General features: G+C 33.3%; 1 protein-coding gene across 3 annotated transcripts in view; it reads right to left on the bottom strand.

Annotated features, from left to right (window-relative positions):
- Positions 1 to 2,720: 2,720 nt before the first annotated feature.
- The window catches only part of LOC106073473 (zinc finger protein 678-like), a 68,808-nt gene continuing 53,080 nt past the window's right edge, over positions 2,721 to 18,448 (bottom strand). Inside the window, exons 2-6 of one of the 3 annotated variants that reach the window (XM_056039423.1) lie at positions 12,872 to 13,197; positions 12,484 to 12,654; positions 10,311 to 10,481; positions 5,969 to 6,086; positions 2,721 to 3,362 (exon numbers count right to left, since the gene is read on the bottom strand). In XM_056039423.1, coding sequence (XP_055895398.1) covers positions 6,012 to 6,086; positions 10,311 to 10,481; positions 12,484 to 12,654; positions 12,872 to 13,021 — 567 coding nt within the window. In that variant the 5' untranslated portion in view covers positions 13,022 to 13,197 and the 3' untranslated portion in view covers positions 2,721 to 3,362; positions 5,969 to 6,011. The remainder of the gene's footprint in view (positions 3,363 to 5,968; positions 6,087 to 10,310; positions 10,482 to 12,483; positions 12,655 to 12,871; positions 13,198 to 18,448) is intronic. The other 2 variants (XM_056039424.1, XM_056039421.1) reach the window with 2 other exon arrangements.

Genomic DNA, 18,448 nt, shown 5'->3' with positions numbered 1-18,448 from the left:
TTTATGAGATCTAAATGACAGACAAAAACTAATAGCATCTTTTCCCCTTTTGGGGGCCACTAAAAATGAAATCTCTGAAAATTGTTTGAACATAGAGCTTTTAAAGATCATGCACATCTTTTATTAAGAACAATCTAAAGTTCAGATAATCAATTTTCAAAACTTTCAAGTTATCTATTTTTTATTAAAACATTATTTCACAATAGAACTCTTTTGTTTTTATTAAAGAAAGATGAAAGTTTACATTGAATCTAGCAAAAACCTATAAATTGTACCAAGTTTAAATTTATTCATCTTCTAAAGATTTGTACTAGTAGATGTCTTAGGTATTATGAAAACATATCCTGCATATTTCTCTGTTATTTTCCACATTAGAATGGAATTATTCATTCGGCTCACTGTATTCCCTTACCTTATATGATTAAATTTTAATACCCTTTTTGTTTGTTGTCAAAAAATGTTATATTTGGTATAAAATTAAATGGAAATGCATACCAATTGAATGCTCATATAAATAAAATTTAAAAATGAAAACATAAAGACTGTGGACAAAGGTCAATGTCATTTATTTCTAGAAATCAAGCCACATTTTCTAATGAAGAAACACTAATGTCAAGACAACAAAGATGCAGACTTAAACTGAAATACAAAGAGACTTTGCTAAACTATGAAACAACCTTGACAGTATTATGACAGTATTTTGTTTTCCACTAGGATACTAAATTACTTTTAAACAAATGAATGTGATGCTCTGAGAGCATATAACATTGTGTGTGAAGCCAACTTCAAGGTGTAGACACTCGTACAAGATTTATTAAGAAAGCAGCACATGACCTTGTGAGGTAGCCAAACAAAAGAATTGAGAATGAAGAGTTGGATTTGTACATTTAATTCCATATGCAGGAGAACATGGCAAAGAGTGAAACCGAATTTGAGGAGAACATGAAGATGATGCAATAGTTGCTGTTATAGATACAGAATTTTAAAGATGTAAAATTTATTGACAAGGGTGTATCTTGTAATTATGCTATCTTGTACACAAGGTGCTTATGAACAAAGTCACTGATTAAAAATGTGTATAGACTAGGCTGAGAAGCATCATGACATAAGGCAGAAAATCTCATGCTGATGGCTGTTAATAAAGACGTTCTACGAGTAATCCATTTGGACACAGTCGAATAATTCATTGATGGGGGATCTTAATGAGCCTTGTATGTGAATATCAAGTACATGGTTATGTTAATATAGGCCCATAAGGTAGCATGTTTTGTTTTTCACATTATAAAAAAAAACAATTTCAAGTGTCATTTAGTTTGAAAAATCATTGAGTAAATTGTTCATATAGCTAACCATACAGGCTACCTACTAGTAGAAATGCATTATGTTACAGAAACCCAGTTTTCATCACATTATCAAAGTTAGCATAAAGATTTAAGGATAGGCTTATGTATAATTTGATTCCCATCAAATGACATGTACTTTGGGGGCCGGATAGCATAGAAATGTTAGGGCTGATTTTGACACCCAGTATGCCCCTCTTCCACAATGATGTACCAGATGGTATGTAAAATATGATTTAGTGAAAACATTTTTTTTAACATATCTCAAACTTATGTTTTAAAAGAATGAAACATCTCATGGTACTTTAAGCATGAAGAAAATATATAACTTTTTCTGACAAATTTTACATAAAAATGGATTTTTACCAGAATGTAATAGCTTATGGGATTTTAAATGATTAGACTGATTGAATCCTTTCTGACATATTGTATATTTAAATTTTCGTTTTACTAGAATGTATTACCTCATGTTGTTTTAAAGTGCAGGACTGACTAAATTCTTTTTGACAAATTGAAAATTTAAATGGCTTTTCACCAGAATGTATCAGCTTATGGGATTTTAAATGATGAGACTAATTGAATTCTTTCTTACAGATTGTACATTTAAATGTTATCTTACCAGAATGTATTAGTTTATGGAGTTTTAAGGCAGAGGACCAATTAAATGCTTTGTGACAAATTTTACATTCAAATTGCTTTTTCCAGGGTGTATTAAATCATGGTATTTCAAAGTGGAGGAGTGATTGAATTCTTTTTGACAAATTTTACATTTAAATGGCTTTTACTAGAATGTACTAACTCATGGCTTTTTAAGTTAGAGGATTGAGTGAATTCTTTTGGACAAATTTTACATTTAAATGGCTTTTCACCAGAATGTATTAGTGTATGGGATTTTAAATGATTAGACTGATTGAATTCTTTCTGACAGATTGTACATTTAAATGGCTTTTCACCAGAATGTATTAGCTTATGGGTTTTTAAATGATTAGACTGAATGAATTCCTTCTGACAAATTGTACATTTAAATGGCTTATTACCAGAATGTATTACCTCATGTCTTTTTAAATGCTGAGACTGATTGAATTCTTTTTGACAAATTTTACATTTAAATGGCTTTTTATCAGAATGTATTATATGATGGCGTTTTAAGGTGCAGGACCGAGTAAATTCTTTTTGACAAATTTTACATTTAAATGGCTTTTTACTAGAATGTACTATTTCATGCCTTTTTAAGTTTAAAGACTGATTAAATTCTTTTTGACAAATTGTACACTTAAATGGCTTTTTACTAGAATGTACTACCTCATGCCTTTTTAAGCATAAAGAAAGATTAAATTCTTTTTGACAAATTGTACATTTAAATGGCTTTTTACTAGAATGTACTACCTCATGTTGTTTTAAGTTGGCAGACTGAGTGAATTCTTTTAGACAAATTTTACATTTAAATGGCTTTTCACCAGAATGTATTAGCTTATGGGATTTTAAATGTTGAGACCTATTGAATTCTTTCTGACAGATTGTACATTAAAATGGCTTTATACCAGAATGTATTAGATCATGGTATTTTAAGGAGGACAAGTGACTGAATTCTTTTTGACAAATTTTACATTTAAATGGCTTTTTACCAGAATGTATTACCTCATGTCTTTTTAAATGCCGAGACTGATTGAATTCTTTTTGACAAATTTTACATTTAAATGACATTTTACCAGAATGTATTAGATCATGGGATTTCAAGTGAGCAGACTGATTGAATACTTTCAGACATATTTTACATTCTAATGGCTTCTTACTTGAGGGAATCATCTTATTTTTTTTTACTTTAAATGAAGTTGAGATTTTTTCTGTATCCAATTGAAATTGCTCAAATTTTTCATCTTCATAAATCAGCTGGTTGGTCCTATTGTAATAAGAAAATTCTCCCTCATCTTTTAAGTTTGGAGCATACCAATCTTTCTTGGTGTTTCTAGCATACATATCTTGGTTTAAAATCCATTCTTGATTCTTATTTACCATTTTTTTCTGCAAGATAAAATAAATAAATTGTTAACTAAAACAATATATTATTAATTCAATTTGATACTATAGTTGTATTCACTATTCATACATATTAATTCCTAAAGAAAAAAAAAATCTTACATAATAACAATTCTGTATTAGATATCTTGTACAGAAAGAAAAGACTTAATAACTATTAACAAATAAATGAATTAGCTTGACATTTCATTTCATTGAGTACATGCTGTCTTCTTTAGCACTCTGATGTTTACTGACCTCTTTCTACACAGTCCACCTTAGACACTATATTAGCTGTTCAAACAAGCAAGTACTAACAAGAAAGGTCATCTAGTTTGTCAATACAAAGTAACACACCATACACAACTAATCACTCAAAAACAAACACACTTTCTATCACATCTCCCTCTTAAAAAATATTCATATATTAAATGAACTATACAAAAGATTTCTCTTGACTCACTATAAACATGTTAAAGAGAAACTAGTCATATCAACATTGTATAATAAAAAAAAAATCTAGATATCTGTATTAGGTTAAGGTAGTAGTGGCCGAACTTGACTGCCATATCCAGTTACCACTGGCAGCAAATCAACAGCAATAGTCTGATTATGTTACATGTTTTATGTATTGCTCATTTTCTCTGGCTTTAAAGGTTGTATAGTAATGTAATACTGTCTTGGGGTTGTCCATTTACTAAATATCAGGCATAAAATGTGCCTCTTAACATTCTCCTACTTCTTCAGTGCGTTGTTCCATCTGGTGTCTTTACCCAGTAGGATCTTGGGGTTAATGCTTCTAAAATGACTACAGCTGGTTTCATGGGCGAATCCAGGATTTGTTTTCAGGGAAGTTTGGGAGGGGGGGGGGGGAATAGAACAATTTTGGAGGGGGTTTTAAACTCAAAATCCCCTTTAGCATTGCTCATAAAATTTGGTGACTGTCGTTTGTGTTAACCTCAAAACCGCCTGGAGTGTGATTTGAACTTAAAATCCCTTGTAATGCACTGGGGCAAGTGATGGTTGAACATTAAAATGTTACCTAAAATAAACTAAATCAAAGCTAAAAATCAACATAAAATTACCCCCCAGTAACCCCCCCCCCTCCTGGCTACGCCCATGGCTGGTTCACAAAAATTGTCAGGCTAAATTTGTGGTCACTCAGTGTATCTCACCGTTCTATTATAATACTTTTCTTGATGCCCTTTTCTTGTTTTCAGTTGTCAGAAAATTTGTCCTTAGATGACAGTCTATGAGCAGCCCTGTAGCTGAAGATCCTTCGGGGCATTTTGGAAGGGCAAATGAGCCTTTTTAGGATTTTGACCCGAGTTTTAGATATGATACATTTAATATTTCTGATAGTTGATTTTTTTTTTTGGTACATTGGCAAAATTTAGGCCATGTCGTGACCATAATCCCTCAATGATTATTCCCCTTTCATATCACAAGAGCTAAATTTTATACAGTAAAGTCATTAAAACTTAATTTTATACAGTCATTAAAAATTAAAGTTTAAAGTCTAGGGATGCATATGGTGAGGTCAATGCAAGTGAGAGATCCAGTTCCTGGATGCTAGTAGGTCAGTGGTGCTTCATTGAGTATGCATAATTCATGTTGGAAGAAGATATTCTCCAGCATACAATCTCTTGTGTCAGTATTGATGGATCCCCACATAGTGTTATGGGCATTGAATTCTTCAAGGATTATATAGGACCGAGGGAGCTGTTAGGTTCTCAATGTCTGTTGGATTAGTGAGATCATTAGTGAAGTTGGATCTTGGGTTAATGCTTCTGAAATGACCAATGCTGGTTCCCATAAATTGTCAGGCTAAATCTGTGGTCACTAAGCAAGTCTTGCCTTTTTATTATAATATTTTTCTTGATGACTTCTTGTTTTCCCAGCATTTTCCAATTCTTTCTTGTCTGGGATTTAAGGTCTGAAATAGCCCTCAGTTGTCAGAAGATTTGTCCTCAGATGACAGACCATGAGCAGGTGAAGATCCATCAGGGCATGGAGCATTTAGGAAGTGCAAGTGGGCTGTATTAGTTTTGACCCGACTTTTACCATTTTAAAGATGCTGTTTCACATTCTGAATGGCTCTTTCAGCCATGCCACTAGAATGTGGATATCTGGGGCTAGCCTTAATCTGTCTAAACCCCCAGCTTTTAGAGAATTTCAGAAATTCTTTGCAAGTAAATGAAGGTTTGTTGCTACCAATTACTTCCATTGGGATACCATCTCCAGCAAGTTGTGATTTCATATGCATTATCACATCTGATACTTTAAGCATTGGGATAAAATTTATTTCTAATAATTTACTACAGGTAATTGTTCTTAGCAAGATAATCAAAAATATCAGCTCCAATCTTTACCCAAGGAAGTAAAGGAAACTAATGTGGCAACAGTGAACCTTGCTGGGAGTTACATTCTGCACAGCTAGATACCATGTCTATATTAGTTTTGACATTTCAGCCCAGAACCTCCCAGGCTGTACCAAGGCATCTATAGCACCCAAGATGATCTTAGTCAACCTTTTGAAGCATTTCTTTTTACAATACTGTTGGTACTATTATCCCTTTTCCTTCAAAAAGCAAACTATTGCTTTCACTTACTTTTTCTTTAAATCCTTAATATCCTCATATTTCTTGTGGAATTTCAGCTCTCTTGTTTGACCAGCCTATCATAATTTGTTTCTTTAAGTCTTAGAGCTGCAGCATCATCAGTTGCCTGCTGAAAAATGTTCACATATTCACCTGACATGGGTAAACCATTCAAAATGAGATGAATTTGATCATTCCAGTCATCACTTGTAGGATATTTTATTGGTAGCAATGCTTTTGAAAGTGTGTCTGGAATAGACATTTCTTTACGTGGCTAGTATTGCAGCAGTATTTATTTCATGGATTGTATTGCTTCAATATATAAGTCATTAGGATTTATACAACAATCTGTAAAGATATGTACATAAAATTTACTTTTTGTACCTTTAAACTACATTTTGATGGCTTCAATTTGAATCCTTTCCTTCTTGCTGTCAAGAATTATTTTTGCCGTGCTTTTCTATTGTTCTAGCTGTTTCATCTTCTATAACCTCTTCTCTTTTGATTAGTTTCATTTGTTGGCCACCTGGTAGACCCATAATTAGCTTTCAATGTGTCTCCATTATTTGAAATTCTACTATATGGCTGAGAAAAGCAAATCAAAAAACAAAATTTTCCACTCAGAGCTTCTATAATTCACAGGAAAATGTGTAGTGCAGGTGTGAGGGCATATTATAATGCTGGTTGAGGGTGCACATTTTTTTTAAACATAGGTCTGCATTTGATGATCGTAAGAAATATGTGTGGTGATTAAACTGTGTATAACTGGCATTTAAATCAGGAGATGCATAAAAAAAAAATAGAAAAAAATGGGAAAAGGGGGGTGGGGGGTCTTGTTAAATTAATCAAAGTACAGAATTTTAAAGGATTTAAATCTACACACACACAAAAACAACAATAGACCAGATTTAAACAAAGGAATCTAATATAAAACAACTAAAGAGTATGTCATAAAAAAAAAAAGCAGCTATCCACATATGCACTAATGGGTCAGCCTTCAAACCACCATAAATGCATGTCTTGGTGTCCTGGTCTTTTCTAAAAATAAAAACTTAAGATACAAAAGCACCCTGTGGAGACTACTGCTCAAATTTTCAGACAAAATTTGAATAAAAAACTAAAGCATTACAGATAGAAGAAAACAAGTTCAATGATGTAATACAAGCACCATTAGATATTTCAAATTTACAGGCTCATAATCCACTATTCAAAGCATTGACTAGAGAAATCTGATTGAGTAAAGAGTTTAAAACATTAATCATGATAACCCACCATATAATATATAATTTTAATATTACACTCCTCCATAGAGCAATCAAACAGACCAGTTAATTAATGCTCAATTAAGTCAAGGACATCCAGAAATAACAAAAAAAAGTGGCTCAACCAGTGGGTACCAGGTAAAATTGTTAGTGAGCCATTTGTCATGTGAACCATTTGTCTTCTGTGAACCAGCTGATGGTGATAGTTTAGTTTTTTTTTTGTCAGAAACAACTGTGGAGAATAATTTGTCAGTGAACCATTATCATGTTCCCTTACTAAAACCTTAGATTAGCTATCTAGAGCTACAATCCAACAAAGATATCATAGTGCTAGTTCCTTTTCCTCACTCTCCCTTTACATGGGAACCACAAGGAGCACTGGAAAGGTTACATACACTGGTTGTTGACACCAATTTGATATCTCCATGTTTACATGTAGAAATTCATGCTTTGTTCTACTGACTGTATTACAGCCAGGCAACAGATAAGATATTTTTCTTCATTTCAAATAATAAATTTTAATGATTGTTTGATTTTATTTTCATCTTTTCTGTCATTTCTTGATATCACCTTCACCTTCTAGTCTGTTAGACCATTGGGGCACCACACAAGATCTGTTGACTGTCTTTCTCCATTCCTCTCTGTATTTTGCCTTGGATTTTTCTCTATAGGAAGGTCTTATTGAGCTCTGAGGACCTTGTAATTTTTCCAGAGGTTTTAACTTTGTTTTTTTACAGTAGTTAGCAGGTGTCATCATGGGATCTAATTGCTGTACTAATCCCATCTCTAATCTCTTTCTTTGTGATGCCATCTTTGTATGTGATACCTAGGATCTTTCTGTAACATCTAAATTCCATTGCTAGGATCCTCTTCTCAAGCTCTGCAGTCCAAAATTCGCAAGCATATAAGAATGTGAACTTGATATATGCCAATATAGGAAATATCAATTCCTATTGTAATAAACCTGGTGGTGACACAAATGGTTAGTGGTGTATGTAGACAGCAAATGCAAATCACCCCAGGCCAGCGCTAGATGCATGGTCAACCATGACGAGTTGTGGAGGTCAGCCAAGTCAGTTCGGGAAGGATCTGTGTTGTGAAGAGAGCTCAGGAACGTCACGAAGAATGTGGTCATTGTCGTGCGCGCTTGAAGTTTTCTTTGCATTTAATATTGGTGTTTTAGTGTATAGGAAGTTGTATATTAGGTGCGCTTTGTTGTCTAGAATATTGTGTATGTGTGTGTTTACATCATCCTTAGTTCCTGCAAGAGAGAGAGGGAGCTTCTTTTGTTGGCTGGGTTTCTGTTTCCCCTTTGTAAGGGTACATAAGTACATAGTTTTATTAAGGTTATTATAGTATTTATTATAGTAGGCTGAACTTTCAGTCGGGTGTAGCTATTAAAAAGTTCTTTGTTGAAGCGGCATCGCTATATCTAGGTTTTCTTTTCATTTCAGGGTGTTAGGCTTGGGGCCATGGGAAAGAGTGTCACCTTTTCGCCCTTGGAGCCGTATTGCTAGCTATTGTGACAGTTGTCGTTGGAGGTGTATGAAGCTTATGTTCTGCAGGGCGCCGAGATGTAGTGTGCGTGTAGAAGGTGTGTTTTTGCTATTTGAATAGGTATTAATGGAATGCTAACCACAATGATAATGATATATATGTAAATATCTTATTAACTTGCAATTTCGTATTATTAAATATTGTTCACGTTGCCAACTGTATTTATTCACTAGTGACTTGCGCTGGAATTTGGATTAAAGTGAGGAGGATTCGCGCAACACGTCGACCTCACTCTCTCGCCCTAAAGCCCATCCTTTACTGGAAGCAAGATTTGGTCAAGATGTCCAGGGACAAGTTTGGGTGCAGTGGATGACCAGAGACTTTCTGTGTGTCTTGTCTTGCTCTTGAGTACTCCACAGCACTGTGCTGGTACTTGCCTTTCTGTCTGATTAGTCTAGTTTTGTGACGTTACGCACAGGCCGCCAAGTCCAGACTTCACATGCTAGGTTTGACAGAACCTCAGTGTACTGAGAGCCATGTCAGATACCCTCTACCTGGTTTAGCCGGCCAGTCAAAGCCATTTCCGGGGTGTGGCCGCTGAGCATGCTACAGCTTCTGGGAGCCACAGGTGAGAGTTGGGTACCAAGAGTGAGCCAAGCTAAACTCAAAAAGAGGGTACGACTGCCTGTCCACCAGAGGTGCTACCCCTCCTAGATACCTCATTCTAAATGTTCAGTTGAATAACTTTTATTTCGATGTTCGTAGTTTACATGCTATTATCTTTTGGTTCTTGCTTTATACTGTCAGGTGGGGGAAAGAATCCGGGAATTCAATGCAAGTGTATCTACCCCTAGTTGAGCAAACAGCAAAACCTCCCTGACAGTCATGTGATTAATCAGAATGGTTGAGAGATGTTCCATTGGTTCTAGAAGGCCATTAGGGATCCTATATAAAGAGCGGAGGTGTCACAGTCAAGTCGGTTCAGTACAACAGCTCAGTACAGTCCTGGTTCACTACAGATGATCTGGTTCAGGGATGGTTCTGTGTGGTGCATTAAGACTAGTCAGTGCAGAGTAGTGTCAAGTACAGTCAAGACACCTTATCAGTACAAGATGGCATTATAATCTTCAGCTGCAACACAACAAACCCATTGCATGAAGACTGGCCTGAACAGTTAAACCTTGTGCAAGAGTAGATACAGCAGTACGGTTCTTAACAGAGAGATATTTGTACAGTCTGTGTTACATATTGCCTATTTGTACAGTATTGGCTGTGATTTATTGAACATTAAACCGTTACGTTATTTTGGAGCCCCGAGTTGTCAAGTTCTTTAAGTTGGTGGTGTCGTGTGGAGCAGTAAGCAGAGAGCCTGGATAGTGAGAAACGTTCCACTACTTACACTTAAGAAACTATTAATTTTGCTTATGTAAAACAAAAGAGATATCCCCTAAAATAAAGTTCTTCTTTTATTTGTATAATAAATAACTAAAAGAAAAAAAAAAAAACTTATTTACAAAAGTCACATTTCTGTGTAAAAAAGGAAGTGAAATAAAATTTTAAAAAAAATTGTAATGCAGTATGATACAATATCTCACCTGTTTCTCTTCTGCTAAATATTGTTCTAAAGTATGACCAGTGGAAATATTTTCTGGTGTCTCTGAATGTAAAATGGATTCTGTCTTTTCAATTTTCATGGCATTTTTGAGATCATTTGTAAAGTCTTGTTTAATGTCATCCAACACTGAGTGACTTTGTTCTTCACATGACTTGAAAAAAATAGAATTTTGTGCTTTCATTATAGATATTTATAGACAAAAGTAAGTTAAACAAGGTTACAAAAGACAGTTTGTGTGGAAACACAAACTCAAAATCGGCCCCCGAAGTGGTCTACCCAGACAGGCTTCAATATTTTCAGAAAGAACATCTGAATGAAATTATATCAAAGACAAATTAGAGGTAAGAATGGAGAAAGAAGGTTAACAGATCTTGTGTAGTGCCCCAACGATCCCGCAGATCAAAGGATAGGTGAAAGTAAATGTAAAGTTAGATGTGAGCCTGGCCTAACTAGTTCCCCTTACAGACCTTGTGGTCTATAGGGCAGATGATGTTAAGTTCATCTGTTTTTGTGGCCTTACGGTTAACGAGGGTGTCATGTAGCTAGCACAACAACCAACCGCCTTTACTTTTTCCCAACTAATGTCAGGTACCCCATTAGAGCTGAGTGGACTCAGAGGCGCCCAAAGATTCCGAAGTTGAAAATCCCAGTCTTCACCAGGATTCAAGAATTTTACCGCTCAATCTCTTATTCGAATCCTCAAAAAAAAAAAAAAAAAAAAAGAAAATTTCTGCAATATAAAAAAGTTCAGTAAAATGAAGTTTACAAGATTACTATTTGTTTTAAATTAGGTCTAACTTTTAATGCATACTAATTAGCTTTTCTCTTTAAAAAACTGCTTGCATAACAGATTTTAAAAATTAGATTTTTCGTTTTCAGAAAAAAAAAAACTGCTTGCATAACTGATTTTAAAAATTAGATTTTTCACTTTCAGAAAAAAAAAAGCAGCCGTTTCATCAGAACTTTGAATGGTCTAAAATATTGTGATGTCGGATTTTCAATATCTTTTGTAGTTTACGAGATCTAAACAGGACGGACAGACAGACATTTCGCACAAAACTAATAGCATCTTTTCCCCTTTCAGGGACCGCTAAAAATCACCTGGGAAATTGATAAGTGATGAAGCTTATCTTTGCTTAGGATACAGAGGGTAATTTTGATGCTAACATCTGCCAATTATCTTCAAAAGAGTCAAGCCAATAGCCCTTTGATCAAAGATAAATACTTATTCCAGAGGAAAGAAGTGATTAATTGGCTCTTTATCAGTAGCTCTGTGTGATGGTCCTGTCAACTAAATAGCTGATCATTTAATCCCCTTTTTATTGTAGGCGACATTTCCCAACTTCTTATGTTGTGGTGAGGTCAAAGGCTAAGGTTCATGAGTGTGTCCTTCCTATGCCATTGATAATGGGACAAAAGTTCTTCATATGTCTATTGTAGGTAATGTTTTTTTTTCTCCATTCCTCAAGCCTTGACCTTTAACAAATATTTCCATGAGAAGATCACAATGAGCACTAGGAAAGATGACATACACCAGATGTGGCTATCTATTTGATCATTTCTTTGTCAACAAGAAGATATTCATGCTATGTTCTATGATATTGATAGTTTGTAGTTCATAGCTTATGATATTTATGCTGAAAATATTAAAACTTATCCTTTAGCAACCAATACTTATCTATCAGTGGGCACCTTTTGGACCACCTCTAACCTACAAGACTGAATGTCAACATCATTGCAGACTCCTTGGCCCACCATGAAGAGCAACAATCCAAATAACAGAAATGGAAAAATGGTTTCAGTGTGGAACAAGTGTCAAAAGCCTACTGAGTCTGGAAGCAGATGCACTGACAAGCCATCTCCGTGATTAAAGCTGCCCAGGCCTAATGACAATACATGAGTTTTTGAGTTTAGGCACATCTGCACAATTTAGGCTATGAAGAGGAAACAGTGTGTCATATTCTTTTTGACAGCCCCCAGACTTGTTGCTCTCTATCTTGACAGGTCTGGAAATCCACAAATTTTCAACCTGTTTGGTGACATACATGCACTATGCAAAACAGCAGGATTTCTGTCCATCTCTCAATGGTGTTTGATGTTAATGACGTAAAATAAAAAAAAAACTGTATTCATATGTGTTACATTTGTCTTACCTGTCTTTCTTCTGCAGAAATTTCTTCAGCAGTATGACCAGTGGAGGTAATTTCTGGTGTCTCTGAATGTAAAGAGGATTCTATCTTCTCAATTTTCATGACATTTTTGAGATCATTATTGAAGATTTCCTTTATGCCATCCAACATTGGGTGTATTAGTTCTTCAGATGTCTTTATTATTAGAATGTTGGTACTATATGTAAATCATGTTCTTCATTGACAGATAATATTTTTTAAGTGACAAATTGATACAAAGTTTATTAAAAAGTTAGATATCAAAAAGTTTCCACAATAAAAAATATGTCAACTATTCTATCACATCTATATCTTTAAAAAATCTGAACCCTTAAGGGAATAATTTTGACTCTTATATTAACAAATATTTTACCTGTGCCTCTTCCTCTAAATTAAATTTGAAAATGTGACCAGTTAAACTGTTTTCCAGTGTCTCTAAGGGCAGAGACCTTTCAATCTTCTCAGTTTTAATGACAGTTCTGAGTTCATTCAAGTTTTGTTTCATGTCATCCATAATTGACATTAAGTGAATTAGTTCTCCAGATGTCTTTGTAAACACAATTTGAGATCTATTTTGAAATCTTGAATGTCATTTTACATGGATTTTCCAAATATTTTGATAAGATATCATAATAAAATATCTTGATGAGACTTTAAAAAAGGGTGTCTATGCAACTCTACAAGTTGCTCCTGTGAAAACTAAATGAAAGGAAATAGAACATATTTTTTATTTGTTAAAATGTTACTTAAAAATCTATTACATATTAAATGTGTTTTCTGATGTAAATTAAAACTAAAAACATACACATTGTAGAAATATTGTTTTTTTTTTTACACATTTAAAAAATACAAATTTTAATACGCAGTAGTTTTTGTTATTTATTATTAGCATTTCAATCAGGCCACAAGCACAGTGTGCTTCAACAATAACATTGGCGACTGGTTCAAAACCATAGTTGAACGGAGACTATGTTGCTTCTTTGAAAGAATAAAATGTTCGTAAAATGTTTTACATGTTTCGGATGTTCCTTCATAGTTGAAGATAATTACTTCCTAGTCCAAACCTCCTGCAGGACGACGGGGGATGGGAGCGGGCAGGGTTTGAACCCGGGACCATCGATAAATCTGAACGACAGTCCAGCGTGCAAACCGCACAACCAGGCAGCCATCCCGACCAGGCAGCCATGGAGGATGATCTTAAAGATTATGAAGCATAGGTGAAAGAAGAATTACTAAATTATATTTTGTGGATAAAATAGATGGTCTAGTGGGGACAGAGAAAGAGCTAGTTGATATGGTGATTTTAAATACCTTGAAGCTATCATTTCCAAGAAACTAAACCTGAACTTGTTGCCAGAATTGCTCATTCACAACCAGCACTTGGGACAAAGTGATACCTCCTTGGCACTTGTGAGACTGATTCACTCATGGTGAATTCTTGCAAATGTTAGAAGCTAAGTGCAGCATTAGACAGGGAGATCCTGTCCATGGAATTGGCTTCAGTTGTTTAGCAAACAAATAACACATCTGATAGTCAAGGATAAATCTAGACACATTTTTGAAACGTTAATATAACATTTTGTATATAGTATCACAGTGAATTTCTTAAAAATGACAGAACTTTTAATAACATAATAATATAATACATCATGTATCCAACACAAAAAATAATTCTTAATGTTATCGATGTGCATAATGTATTAAAAATTAGCGGAATACGAAATACATAACGTTAAAAAATAGCTGAAGTTTATGAAAATAACAATGTTTCAACTAATAAGCATATTATCACATATATAGGCGTATAAATATATATGTATATATGTGTGTATATATATACGTATATATTTTATATATATACGTATATATATGTATATATATGTATGTATATATAAGCATATATGTGTGTATATATATGTATGTATGTATGTGTGCACGCGCATGCGTATGTTTTTTGTTGTGTTTTTTTTAGCTTATACCAAGCTTTGTAAAAACATCTTTTTCTGTATGTGAATGTATCACCTGCAATGTGTTGACGCTTGTCATGACTATAATGGAAATATCATTGCTCCCCCAGTGGGGATTGAGGCGAAGCCCCCACGCCAAAATCGTTTTCTTGCATTCTTCACTGCAGAAACGCATTTTCCTAACATCTACATCTCATTATTCATCCTATTAAGTGGAAGTGGGAGGAGAAATTAAGTGAACCAATTAGATTTTTTTTTTGCATTTTTAGTATTCAAGCATAAATTGTGAGTTATTGTCCCAATTTATTTTTACAACAGAAAAATATCAGTTTGAGTAAAGGTTGAAAAATGACTAGGAAAATATAATTTGGGTTCAGACCTCATCTCAATTGTTACTCTTATAATGAGAAATTTCGTATGAATTCTAAATTTTCCAAAACAAAGTCTTTCTTAAAATAACTAAGATAAAGTCGTATACAATGCCATAAACTCTGTCGCCACATTTGACTTTTCTGTTTTAAAACGTCATCTTTTCATCTGGAAAGGGGAGAGGGTGGTAGAGTGAAAACGTTAATCCTCGCTCCTTTTTATAATTACTGCTAATGATTGCATTAGGCATTAAAGAATAGGGGGTGGGGCGAGTCAATAAAAGTATTCAATTTATAGCATATATAAATTATATTAGGTGACACTTTTTTTTTATTTTGTAATTTCTTAACTAAAATACAAAAAGAAAAAAGTATTGGTTTGTCCGATGGGTGGAAGGCGATCGCATGTATCGCCCCTCCCACCTGGAACAACCCTTTTTCGTTTTATATTTACTTATGATAAAATTTGAGATCAGATCGAGTGTCTGACATTATATACAAATGGATTGAAACATGAATATATATAGTTCATATTATATAGATATTCAACTAATTTTGTTCAAAAACTATGATTTCTCCATAAAAATAGGACCGCCCCACCCCATTCAGAGGGCTAGAGAGGGGAGGGCAGCAGAAGCTATCGCCCCCCCCCCTCCACCTCACTGAATCGGCTAAGATACCAGAAGTGCAGCAACATAATATAAAAATTATATTGTAATTCAACTAATTTTGTTCACAAACTATGATTTCTAATTAAAAGTAGGACCGCCCCTCCCACTCAAAGGGTTTAGGTTGGAAGGGCTACATATGTTCGCCCCCCCCCCCCCCAATCAGCTAACAGGGGAACAACATAATATAAAGATCGGTTAAAATATCAATAACAAGTTTTAATTATATAGATATTTGATTCCGTTGACAAGCTATGAGATTTCTACAAATAAATTGGACCGCCCCCCCCCACTTGAAAGTTTATGGTGCGGGGGTGGGAATGATGCTATCGCCACCTCCCCATCCCACCGAATCGGCCAACATACTAAAGGGGGGGGGGGGCGAAATAATCTAAAAATAGGTTGAAATATAAATAACTAGTATATATTATTAACATAACGACATAACTAATAAATTCGTATAGAAATTGTGTGATTTCATCCCTACCGCCCCCACCCCCGTGGATCCGCCAGTGCTCTAGTACAGTACTACTTAGAGTAGTCTTAGTAAGTCTTAGTACTAGAATTGAATAATATTAGACTTATTATTATTATTACAATATTAGTCTGAGACTCAATAGTAACCTAGTCGTAGATAGGTAGTTCGATAAAAAATTCAAACTCACAATATACTAATAAAACCTATATGGTTGAATAGGGCTTGAAAAAATATTTCCAACCATACTAAATTTATCACTGTATGACAAGTGGAAGGGGAGATATTAATTTTTATTTGAGAGGGGGAAAGTCTTGATTTTTTAGATCCATGTCATTTCTGTTCACTACCGGAAGTTGAATCAAACTGGGAAATAGGTCAAGAGTATTTTTTTGTTTGTGCTGCCAATTTATCTAATTTTTTTCTAATTTTGTTTTGAGTTTCTCTTTATTGCATGTAACATTGAATCAATTTTGAATGTATTGATAGGATTAATAATTATTATTTAAAGAAATATAAGTGTACTCTTAATGAATATATAGTAAAACACTATTTGTAATTGAAAAGTACTTATGTTTGTTAAAAATTCATTTTGAAAGATTTAAATCTTGAAAGAGAATTTTTTTTTTATTTAAGTGTCTGGTATCTATACTTTTAAAGTATGAATTAATTATTATGCTGAAAATATTATTTACAAAATTGAAAAGTAATGCTTTGATTTTAAGTAATTTTTGAAGAATGAAGTAAATAATTTTTAAATCTATATCAAATCTGCAACACAAGTTAATGAAGAACATAATTAATATTATGAAAAGAATAGATGCATTCTAAATATTAATACCTAATGCATGATTTTATATAAGAAAAATATCTAGATATTCTATTTTATGGGTTGATTATTAATCAAAATAGATTTTTTTATTGCAACAAATGTTTGTTGTTGTTTTTTTTTGGAAATAAAATAGCATATTTACTTAGACATCAGCAAATCAAATCAAATAAAATTAAAATACATTTAAGGAAATGTAAAATAGTATCACAATTAAAGAATAATTATATAATCTCAGCATCATCCATAATTCCATAATTATTCTAATAGGCTATGGGTAATCTCACAGATTCTTAGATTATTTGCTGTTGTAAACAATATATTTTCTTTAAGAATAGGCACACCAACATCTTTCAAAGCAGCTTTTATTTCATTTGCCATTTCATTTCTTGCTCATCTGTCCACACTAAATTAATTAATCCATAATAATTTCCCCACATCTTTTTCTTGGTAAACAAAAAGAAAATTTATCTCTTGCTCATCTCTTTTTTAGTGCAAAGATAATGCAAGCGTTGTTGCCATTGACTTTTGTCTTACCATCTAAAAATAGCCATTTTAGCATTTGGTGCTTTTCATGATAATAAATTAAAAAAACCTAAGATTTTTTCAGCCCAAGTATTGTGGTGAAGCACATTTTTTTATACATACTAATGGGCCTGATAAATCCCTTTGTAATGAGAAACTCATTAATATGCCCAGTGTAGACTGAGGTATAGTTTGATTTAAAAATTGAGTGGAGTTTACTAACAGTAGAGATATCATGGTTTGATAATTAATTTAGAGGACAACTAAAAGCATTAATCTGAGAGTTAAATAGAAACTCTGGTGCATCTAGCAATTTTTAATGCAGTGTAAAGTGTCCTTGATGTTTCACCTAAATGTGAAAAACAAACCATAGTATTGCCTTTAAAAATGTAATTCAATTTCTTATATTTTTGTATTTAACAATAATAGCTATATAATATTTTAATCAAAAAATCTTAAAATTAATAGTAATAAAATATAATAATAATAATAGTAAAAAAAAATTATAGTGAAATAATAATAACCTAACTAGAGTAGTTGATAATTATATGATGCAAACAAAGCTTAAATTCTATGAACATTACCAATGACTAGTGGTACAAACTTATTTAAAAGATAACTAAGAATTTTTTAAAATTGTATAGATTACATTAAATCATATATTGTATTGAATTGGAATAATTAGAAAATTATTTTACCTTATGTAAAAATAATTAATTTTATATTTAGATTAATCAATTGCTTTTAAAAAGAAATTATTCAAATCATAGATGGTTATAAATAGGGGGCCGATTGAGATGGATTTAAATACGTACTGACAGTGATGGATGTATATATGTTTTAGCAAAGCTCTTGTTTTCATGGATAATTTTGTTTCTGCCAACTTGTCCAAAAATATAGTGTTCAGTGCTGAAAAATGTCAACTATCGATAATTGGTCACATATTTGAGTGAATCGAGAGGACTTCACTCGAGGACGTTTTTCTAATTAAATCTGATTGAAAATATGCTTCTAAGTTATCAATTACGAATCTTTAAGTAATTACCCAGATGAGCCTCTTTTAAAAAGGATGAAACACGGATTATTTCAATTGACAAACATAAAAACAAAAATATGCA

The sequence above is a fragment of the Biomphalaria glabrata genome, chromosome 8, assembly GCF_947242115.1.
Source record: "Biomphalaria glabrata chromosome 8, xgBioGlab47.1, whole genome shotgun sequence".
Taxonomy (NCBI): Eukaryota; Metazoa; Mollusca; class Gastropoda; family Planorbidae; genus Biomphalaria; species Biomphalaria glabrata.
The sequence above is the reverse complement of the archived record's forward strand: the minus strand, read 5'-3'. Positions and strand labels throughout refer to the sequence as shown.